Source organism: Alligator mississippiensis, chromosome 4 (genome assembly GCF_030867095.1).
Source record: "Alligator mississippiensis isolate rAllMis1 chromosome 4, rAllMis1, whole genome shotgun sequence".
NCBI classification, from domain to species: Eukaryota; Metazoa; Chordata; order Crocodylia; family Alligatoridae; genus Alligator; species Alligator mississippiensis.
Window position 1 is genome coordinate 164,556,366 of NC_081827.1, and position 10,017 is coordinate 164,566,382.

Consider the following 10,017-nt stretch of genomic DNA (forward strand, 5'->3'; position numbering starts at 1 on the left):
CGATAAATGCAAGGTTCTCCACCTTGGGAAAAAAAACCCACAGCATCCTTATAGGCTCGGCAGTGCTATGTTGGTTAGCACTATGGAAGAGAGAGACTTGGGGGTCATCATTGACCACAAGATGAACATGAGCCTGCAGTGCAATGCTGCGGCTAGTAAAGCGACCAAAACGCTGGCTTGCATCCATAGATGCTTCTCAAGCAAATCCCGGGACGTCATTCTCCCCCTGTACTCGGCCTTAGTGAGGCCGCAGCTGGAGTACTGCGTCCAGTTTTGGGCTCCACAATTCAAAAAGGATGTGGAGAAGCTTGAGAGAGTCCAGAGAAGAGCCACGCACATGATCAGAGGTCAGGGAAGCAGACCCTACAATGACAGGCTGAGAGCCCTGGGGCTCTTTAGCCTGGAAAAGCGCAGGCTCAGGGGTGATCTGATGGCCACCTACAAGTTTATCAGGGGTGACCACCAGTATCTAGGGGAACGTTTGTTCACCAGAGCGCCCCAAGGGATGACGAAGACGAATGGTCACAAACTACTACAAGATCGTTTCAGGCTGGACATAAGGAAGAATTTCTTTACTGTCCAAGCCCCCAAGGTCTGGAACAGCCTGCCACCGGAGGTTGTTCAAGCGCCTTCATTGAACACCTTCAAGATGAAACTGGATGCTTATCTTGCTGGGATCCTATGACCCCAGCTGACGTCCTGCCCTTTGGGCGGGGGGCTGGACTCAATGATCTTCCGAGGTCCCTTCCAGCCCTAATGTCTATGAAATCTATGAAATCTATGAAACCTCAGTTGGCATCATTGATGACTGCCTCCTGCAGCAGCCAGCATGGAGAGAGGTATGCAGGCAGGGCTGTAGTGCCTGGGCGACAGCTGTGCAAAGCTTGGTATGACGCTTACTAACTAAGCAAAGAGGAGCTGGAAAAATTTGCCCTTTCTGTCATAGAGATGGGAGACAGCAGGCACCCAGCAGTCATGGCACAGATCAGGGGGAAACTCACTGCCAGGCTGCACAGCTGCCCAGCCAAGCTGGCACATGGCCTGTCACTGAGGCTAGCTCTCATTCATGGGCATAGGGACTTGGCCAGGAGAGACAAAAGGCATAGCCAGGCCTGACACTGCCAGGCAGGCAAAGAAACAGGCAGAGGCCCTGAGCAACCCAGCAGGGGCACAGAGCCCAGGGACCCACCTGCTGGCAGGCTGCTGAGTGAGTGGAAGAATAAACTAACTCAAGGAACCCAGCTTGGGGCCTGGGACAGGCACAGAGAAGATGGTACCATAAAGTCCAAGAGCCAAGAACAAGTCCTGGGTGCCTTGACATCACCGGAACCCAGGTGTCCTGAGATCCACTCTGTTGCTACCACCGTCTCCCTGGACCGCACTCCCTTCCCGGAGCTGGGTATGGAACCCAGGAGTCCTGAGAACCAGCCCCTTCTACCTCCCTATGTGCGTTTTTAGCTGCCAGGTATATGTTCCCTTGGCACATATGACCAGGGGGTGGACCTGGGGAAGGGTGCCAGCTGCCCAGCCCTCGAGTCTGCAGCCTGTTTGTTTACACAGTGGGTGCAACGTGAGCGGGGCAGGTTTCCCCCACACCTCCCTCAGACATGCAACACAGCCTGCCCATGTGTCACACCCTAGCCCAGAAAGGCAGCAGGGCAGAGCCCTTGCCTGGGGTCACGCCAACAGGTATGCTCATGCATGCCCCATGCAAGGCAGGCTGGGTGCTGCGGCTGCCTGCCTGTCCTGCCAGAGCTATGCTGAGCCCTGATGCAGCTTATTCAAAAGCATTTCTTGCAGCTCCTCCCACAGCCCTGGCCCCCACATCCTAGCATGAGTTTTCACAGTGTTTCTATCCTGGTAGGAGCTCTTGGGAGAGCAGGGTGATAGACCAAGCGCTGGGGCACCTCTCACGCTTCCCTGAGCTGTCCGGAAGGAGTCAGAACCAGCAGAGTCCTCAATGTTGCTGGTAGATCAGGGAGGTCACCTGCTGCTTTGAGCATAAGCCTTTAGGAGTCTTCAGGTCTGATGGCCCCAGCTCCCCAGAGCCAGCAAGAAGCTCCAACATGCCAGCAACGAGCTCCATCTTCAACCTACCAGCTGGGCACACCAGTGCCCTAGAAAGCTTTCCCCAGTGTCCCAGAAGAACAAGTCCCCCACCCACTGCCCCAATCTCATGCCAGGGCCACAAGCCTAGAGCACAGCACAGCACAGCCCCCCTCACCTCTCCATCCAGGGGTCTCTGGGCCAAAGCCAGAGCCTGTAGCTCCTGGCAGAGAGGGGGTCAGATCCCCAAGCAGCACAAGGGAGACAGGCCAACACCTCCTTTGCAGCAGCTAAGCCAGGCCACCCAAGCAGCACAATGCCCGCCCTCCCCGCCAGGCTCCTATGGCAGGAGGATTCATAGCAGCCATAGCCTCCACCAGAGCTTGGGCTTATTAATCCTAGAACAAGTCTGTGCCAGTTCACTGAGCCAGGCCCATCTGCACAGACTGCCCTGGCAACCATGCTCTCTGCTAGCCAACAACTCCCTTCATGGGTACCAGTGCAGTGGGGGAGGGCCCAGCACAGGCTTCTGCTCCTACCCAAGCCATCTGGAATGAGCCAGGGCAAGACCCACAGCAATGGGTCATACCCAGGAAAAACTGTGGTCTGGCCTGCAGGCCATCACAAGCAAGTCCCACATTTGCTAAAACAGGGAACCACTGAGGTTCCTGTACCCCACTGCCCCCCCACCCCTTCCTGGATGAGAATGTGACTACTAGGCATGTTACAGTAACACATGGCAGAGCCCCACAGTCCTGCTGTAGAGGCACTGCGGATGTGAGCAACAGCCTACCCCAAAGAACTCATGGCTGGAGCAAGGGAAGAGGAAACTGAGGCACAAGGTGGAAGGGAAATGGGTGTCGCTCATGCACTAAGTTACACAGCCAAGAATAGAGCTCAGGAGTGCCAAACTCCACTCTAGTCCCTCCCTTCCCCTCCCCTCCCCCACCCTGGGCTGCACTGTTACTACTGTTAGAGCCATGGTCTAATACAGGGGTAAGCAAAATGTGGCCTGGCAGGCCACATTTTGCTATCTGGCCCACAGGGCCCCTAAAAAATTTCAAAAATTAATATTTATCTGCCCCTGGCTGCCTGTCATGCGGCCCTCGATGGCTTGCCAAAACTCAGTAAGTGGCCCTCCATCCGAAGTAATTGCCCACCCCCATCTAGCACCTCCTGGGGGGGTCCCTGTTGCACTGGGTCTGACCAGCTGTCCCTCAACCAAGAAGCCTGTCCTGTCTTTGAGAGCAGCCAGTTCCACCTGGTCCATGGGAAGGGTCCCCCTTTCAATGCCTGTTTCAGCCTATGGCATTTGCCGATACAAGGCCTGCCTGGCTCTCACTAAGGATCATGCAGTGCAGAGAGCTCTTAGCTGCTTCCCTGCTACCCACCACACCATGCAGCCAGGATCCCTCACCAAGGGATGTGCCCACTGGGGCCAGAAAGGGGTTAAAGCATGGCCTCTGGGTGGGCTGCTCAGGGGGCAGCTGGATCAGGCCCCTACTAATCTCCAGCCTGTGCCCAAAGCCCAGGTCATGGTGGAAGCAGGCCGGCTCTGCAGCACCTGGAGCCCTTCCCACTCCTGCCCCAGTTGGCTCCGGAGGTCCCTGGTGGAGCTAGCATACGCCAACACAGCCAAGGAGGGGCAATTCTGCCTCCTCCTTTTGGCTGTGTGCATCTCAGCGCTGCAGCAGCTGATCGGTCCCCAAGCACTCCTGGAAGATAGCCAGGCCCAGACGGCGCCTGGAAACGCTGCTTTTTTGGGGGCATTGTCATGTAATTGCCAGGCTGAGAGAGTGTAATAACCTGCTTAATGGGCCTTGCTGGAGCAGTTACCCACGCTCCCACAGCTCCCCTATATCGACCCAAAGGGGTCGCAGGCACCGGTGCCCAGAAACACATACTAATGCACCCTGCCAGGCAGGGGCACGCAGACCCAAGCAGCAGCATTCCCACACCCAGGCTCCAGAATGCAGCCCTGTCTCTGCAATGCTTCCCAACCGGGCAACCCACTCAGTCTGGGGCCCATCAGGCTGGGAGCCTTGTACATACATGCGTGCTGCCTTAAGCACACGTTCCCATTGAAATTGCCAGGGAGAGGGGACACTGGAGCAGGGAGAGGAGATGTGACCTACCCAAGGACACAGGAAGTCCAGGCCAGAGCCAGGAACAGATCATGGCTGCCCTGAATCCCCCCTCCCCACAGTACCAGCCCCTCTCTCGCAGGGAGCCTTGGCCCTGGATTCTTGCCATGGGAAGGACAGGAGCAGGGCAGGTCCATGCTCAGAAACAGCTGCAAAGCTCAAGACCTAATGCAGGGCCATGAGCTGATGCCCACTCCAATGTGCCCCAGTGCTGGAGACAGTGCAGAACATAGTGGGAGGTGGCTGAGATGAGCTGGCCCTGGTGAAGGGCAGAAAGCGGCTCTCAAACACAGCCAGGCTGGGGGAAGGGGGTCAGCTCCAAAGCCACCATCTCTCCCTTGAGCGTCAGATGGGAGACAGGCTAAGGAACCGTGTGACATTGCCACTACGTCATGCGCCAGCATCCTGCTATCAACCAAGCGCCCCCTGCACATCACCCTCACTGGGATCTCAGCAAGCTGCAGAGTTAATCCCTCCTGTACCCCTCGAAAAAGAGCAGTAGCAATGAGCCAGCAAGACATCAGCCAACACACCTGACCCTGCCACCCCAAGGGATTGGTACCAAGCATAGTCAATGCATTCAATCAGCCCAAGTAAGTCCCAGGGTGCTGTCACCTCCTGGCTGCAGAGAGGTGAGGGGGAGGTGTCCCAGGTATCAATCCTGCTCCCACAGCACTGGGCCTGGTCCCAGTCTCACAGCTGGAGCAGGTGATTAGGTACCAAGCCCTGACATGAAACAGACATGCAGCACCCAGCAGGGAGTCATTTTGTCGGTGACAGCTCAAGCTAGGACTCCTAGGTTCTGTTCCCGGCTCTCTAGAGGAGGGCAGCAGTGGTTATAGCAGGGGTGGGGATGGCACACAGGATTCCTGGGCTCTGGTATTAGCTCTGTCACTCACTGCACAGCCAGAGGAACTGCCCCCTCCCCCACCACTGTGTCACCCCCCCTCTCCCCCCCTTTCTAATAAAAAGAAAGGGGAGGGGGTGGCAAGCCCAGCTCACAGGGGCTTCCAGGTGGCAGCATGGGAGGCTTCAGCTCCCAGGGTGGAGAGCACTGCAGCTGGGCACAGCGTTGCTCCAACGCAGATGCAGGGCCGGTACCAAGCCCAGGATCAAAGTGCTGCCCAGCTGTACCCCTCCATGGGTTGGAGCATAGGCGAGCCCTTGCACAATACAGCCAGGGTCTGCTGCCAGGGCAGGAGAGGGCTTGGGCTTGAGGGTAGAAGAGAGGAAATCCCTCTCTTCACTAGATGTGGCCCCACCCTCCCTCCCATCCTTGTTGAGAAGATAAGGGTGTGATTATACCTTGCCTGCCCCACACTGGTAAGACAGCATGGTCAGTGGGTAGTGCAGGGACCTGGCAGCCAGGACTCCTGGGTTCCATCCCCAGCTTGGCCACCAAGGCATTGTGTAAGACTGTGTCCTTCTCTGTGCCTCAGTTTCCCACCTGCCTATAAAACTCCATGAATTATCTTAAAGCCTCACAGGTCTGCTGCAATAAGAGCAAAGGGATAGTTCCCCCTCCCCCTGAAATGCAGCTGTCTCTGGGGTGGAACACAGCATCCCATCAAACAACCACACAGCCACTGGATGGGGAAAAAATCAGCCCAAAAGCACTGCCAACCCACAAGCCTGCAATGTCTGCATTTGCTCTGGGGAGGGTCAATTGAAACTCTGAGGCTGAATTCAACAAACGCCCCCCTCAAGCTGCCAGCTCTGAGAATCACCAGGCTGGCAGTGCCCAAGCCCCAGAAGACAAGGCTCCAGGGGCATCAGCACATCTCCTCACTGCTGGGCACAGCTGGCTCAGCCTGCAGCCTTCCTACCTGGCCAGGCAGAGCACTCTAATGCTGGCAGTCCAGCTAGGCCAACTCAGTCAGGAATCCCTGCTGTGTGCTAGTACTTGGTCTAGGATCCAAACCACCAGTGTCTCTCTACACCAGCCTCTCCCTCATCTCTGGCTGTGAGGAGAGGCTCTAGCAGGTACCTAATCCTTCCCCTGACAGCCAGGGCAGGATTGAACCCAAAAGGACCTTCTCTCTCCCACCACCAGCCCCAGAGCTTCCTTCTCCTCCTCCCCTGCACATCTCTGCATCTCCTTAGTTCAGAGTCCAGACTCAGAGGTGGGTTTGGCCCCATTTTCACAGCAAGGGGGAAACCCCAGCCCCACTGCTCTCAATGGGAGTTTCCCATTGGCTTCACCAAGGTCTGAGGTCTCCTCCCCTCACTGCAAGTCTAAACCTTCAGCCTCCATATATGAAGCACTGCCCCTGGGAGAGTACAACAGGATGACAGCTGTGGAAGACCCCATGGCACCAGCACAGGGCTGGACATAAAGTCCCATGAGAGGGGCCAGTGACACAGGGGCTCCAGTATACACGTGGGCATGCAGACCCCAACTCCATCTGGGTGGCTCAGCCCTTGAGAGCCCAGGGCCCTTTCTAGCACACACATCACCATGGAATCCACTGCCAGCAGCCAGGGGCTTTGGGTGGGGATAAGAGGCAGGAGGAGAGGAGGGGCTGCACGTGGGGACTGAGGAGCACCAGCAGCTCCAGGGAGAGGAAAGCTTGCCCAGCTCCTGCCTGCATCGTGCCTGGCGCCAGCCCAGATTCACATGCTAAATCCACCCATGGTCCCTCTCCACGACGGGGGAGGCTGCCGTGTGCCTGTTCAGCACTGTGGCATTGCTCATCCAGACACCCTCCGCCCCTTCCAACACTACACACCACATGCAGTGCAGGGGTGGGGGGAAAGGGGAAGCCCAGGTCAGCCTGAGGAATTTGCTACTGGTTTCTCAGGTTCTCGGGCAAAGGAGTCAGAGGTGAGGGGCCTCTCAGACTCCAGCCCAGGCCAAGGTAAGGCTGAAGGATGCACTGCCTGCACTCACCTTCCACTTGGCTAATTTTAGCACTGGGGAGAGGTAACAGAGGAACAGCCGGTCAGGCAGCCTGGGCTCTGTGCAGCTCCCCATGGAGCGGCACCCAGGCATGGCCCTGTCCCATGCTTCACTTCCCCAAAGCCCCAGCCTGTACCACCCAGGATTGGCTTTTTCCTGCACCATCCAGGAAAAAGCCAATCCCCAGCCCAGAAGCCAAGAAGCCCTGCCTGCACCCCTAGCCTGCTCAGCACCCAAGGGGGAGAGGAAGCTCAAACAAGGCTGGGGTCCTGCTCCTGTAACCAAGCCCCCCCTTCTTTGCCCCTACACAACATCCTGTGCCACCCCACTCTGCCCAGGTTACGCTGGTGCCCACTCCCTGCCACACTCCTGCAAGCCCCTCCTCCCTCACCATCCCTGGCTTTGGGAGGCTTCCTGCTCCAAGGCACTGCCCGCCCCCAGTCCTGACCTTTCCCCTAGCAGCATGACCCTCGCTCCCCCCTCCCTGACCCCACAATGTCCATCTCCTTTGGCCTCCCCCTACAGAGCTGGCCACCCACAGCACACCACCCCAACCCCCTACAATTCACATGCACCTTGGCCTTCCCCCAGGGAACCAGAGCCCAGGTCCTCACATTGCCATGGGAGCCCCAGCCCCACACCACACCCAGCATCATGCCCCCCCCCCCCAACATGCCTGGCACCCTGCCCCTGTGCTGCAGGAGGTTCCCCCTGCCCCTGGCCCCCTGTACCCACGTCACTGTAGGCCCACTCAGTCTTAGTGCCCTGATCCCCCACTAGGTGCAGTCCCCCAACTCCTGGCAGTCTGCCCCCAGCAGGCTGTTATCCTACCCTCTCCTATATGCAATGCCCTCCACCCCCTCTGACATCCCCCAGATGCACCCCTGTCCCTGGATGTCCTTCTAGATGAACCCGTGCCCCGGCCCTCCCAGATGCACCCCATCCCTGTTTTCCCTGATATCCCCCCAGATGCACCCAGGTGCCCCCCCAGCTGCACTGCTGCTCCTGTGTCCCCAATGCTTTCCCAGATGTACCCCATCTCTCTAATGGCTCCCAGATGCACCTCCTGCCCCCGTGCCCCCACAACGTCCCCCTGGATGCACCCCTGCCCCTGTCCCCCTCCAATGCCCTGACAGCTGCACCCCAACCCCCTCTTCTCTGATGCTCCCCCTTGATGACAAGACATATTATGTCTCCCCCTCCCTCATGACTCCCAGGCACACCCCTGCCCCTGCCCCCACAGTATCCCCCTGGATGCATCCCCTGCCTGTGGCCACGATGCCCTCCCAGCTGCACCCCCCCGGATGCCCCTTGATGCCCTCCCAGGCACACCCCGTCCCTGTGCTCACCCCTGTCCTCCCAGCTGCTCCCTGCCTCCCCGATGCCCCCAGCCGCAGTCCTGCCCCTACCTGCGCCGCAGCCGTGGCCGTGGCCGTGGGGGGCGGCACGGGCCGCCAGGCGCTGCAGCAGCGCGGCCAGCAGGCGCTCGGGGGTGTCGGGCGGGCCGGGCGGCCAGCAGCAGGTGGCGGCGGGGGCCGGGCTCAGCGGGTGCGGCTCCCCGCCGCCGCCGCCGCCAACGCCGCCGCCGCCGCCCGGGGACAGCTCCTCGGAGGAGAAGGACGAGGGCGAACGGAGCGCGGCGTCTGGGGGCCGCAGCTCGAGCCAGCGCCCGTCGGCCGCCTCCATGGCGGGCTGCTCGGGGGGCTCCTTCAGGAAGGCGGGCAGCAGGATGCGGGACACGCTCTGGCGCCGCTGCAGCGGCCCCCCGGCCCCGGGGCCGGCCCGCGCCGCCAGGTGCGAGCCCTGCTTCTTCAGGAACCGCTCCAGCGGCTTCATGCCCGGCCTGGCCCCGCCGCGGGGGCGGCCTCAGGGGGCCATGGCGCGGCGCGGGACCTCCCGCCCGGGGACCCCGTCCAGCGCGTGCGGCCGCGAGCGCAAGCTCCTGCTGCCACCGCCGCTGCCGCCAACGAAGGTGAGGCGCGGAAAGCCACGCCTCCGCGCCTGGCCACGCCCCCGCGCCTTAGCCACGCCCACGCCTGCAGGTACCCCCGCCCCGGCTCAGGGGAAGGTGAGGGGCTGCAGGCCGCGCCCCTCCCTTGCTTGGCCACGCCCCTTCGTTCAGGTACCCCCTCCCCCGGGCTCAAGGGAAGGTGAGGGGCTGCCGGCCACGCCCCCCACTTGTAGGTGCTGCCCCCTGCTGGGCCTGATGGAGAAGGTGAGGGGTTGCAGGCCACGCCCCGCACTTGCAAGTGCCCCCTACTGCCCCCTCGCCGCGTCTGATGGGTATCTGTTGGGGGGGAGGCCGAGGGGCATGGGGGGAGCTGGGCAGAGGGGAGCCCCCCCCCCCCCACACACAGGTGTTTTCTGCATGGTGGATGCAGGACCCAGCTGCAGGAAGGATCTTGGTGCTTGCAAGGGGGTGGGGGCGAGGCCTGTAGCCAGGCAGCATGACTGGTGCAGTGCCCTTATCCAAGTCAGAGGAGCAGGGGCGCTCATGTCCTAGGGGCTTGAGCCCCATGCCACACAGATGGGGCTCAAGCCTTGCCAAACCTTCTTCTTCCCTTCTGAACCTTCATGGCTTCATGTTAGAGTGAAGACTCCCCACCTCCCCTACCATGCCTGATGTCAGCCAAGTGCCCATCCCGGCTCCTGGAGTCCTGGGATGATGGGTGGGGATTGGGGTTTCATTTCCAGCCCTGGTGAGTGGACAATGCAGCATGAAAAGGTGCAGAAGCTACAAGGAGGGTCTGGTTCCTCCTCCTCCTCTGAGCCCCTGACTGCTGGTTGGGATCAGGGCCCCACAGTGCCCAGCTGCAGACCTCCCCCCATCCCCTTGCAAGCCACAATCCTTCCTGCAGCTGGATCCTGCCCCCCTCCCATGCAGAAAAAACCTGTATGTGGGGTGGGAGGGAGCACACCTTGGATCAA

The 10,017-nt window shown here is 60.0% G+C and overlaps 1 protein-coding gene across 1 annotated transcript in view; it reads right to left on the reverse strand.

Moving 5' to 3' along the window:
* The window catches only part of RAPGEFL1 (Rap guanine nucleotide exchange factor like 1), a 33,593-nt gene extending 24,543 nt beyond the window's left edge, over positions 1–9,050 (reverse strand). The window contains exon 1 of the mRNA XM_059726969.1: positions 8,499–9,050. Coding sequence (XP_059582952.1) covers positions 8,499–8,925 — 427 coding nt within the window. The 5' untranslated portion in view covers positions 8,926–9,050. The remainder of the gene's footprint in view (positions 1–8,498) is intronic.
* Between the last annotated feature and the right edge of the window lie 967 nt (positions 9,051–10,017).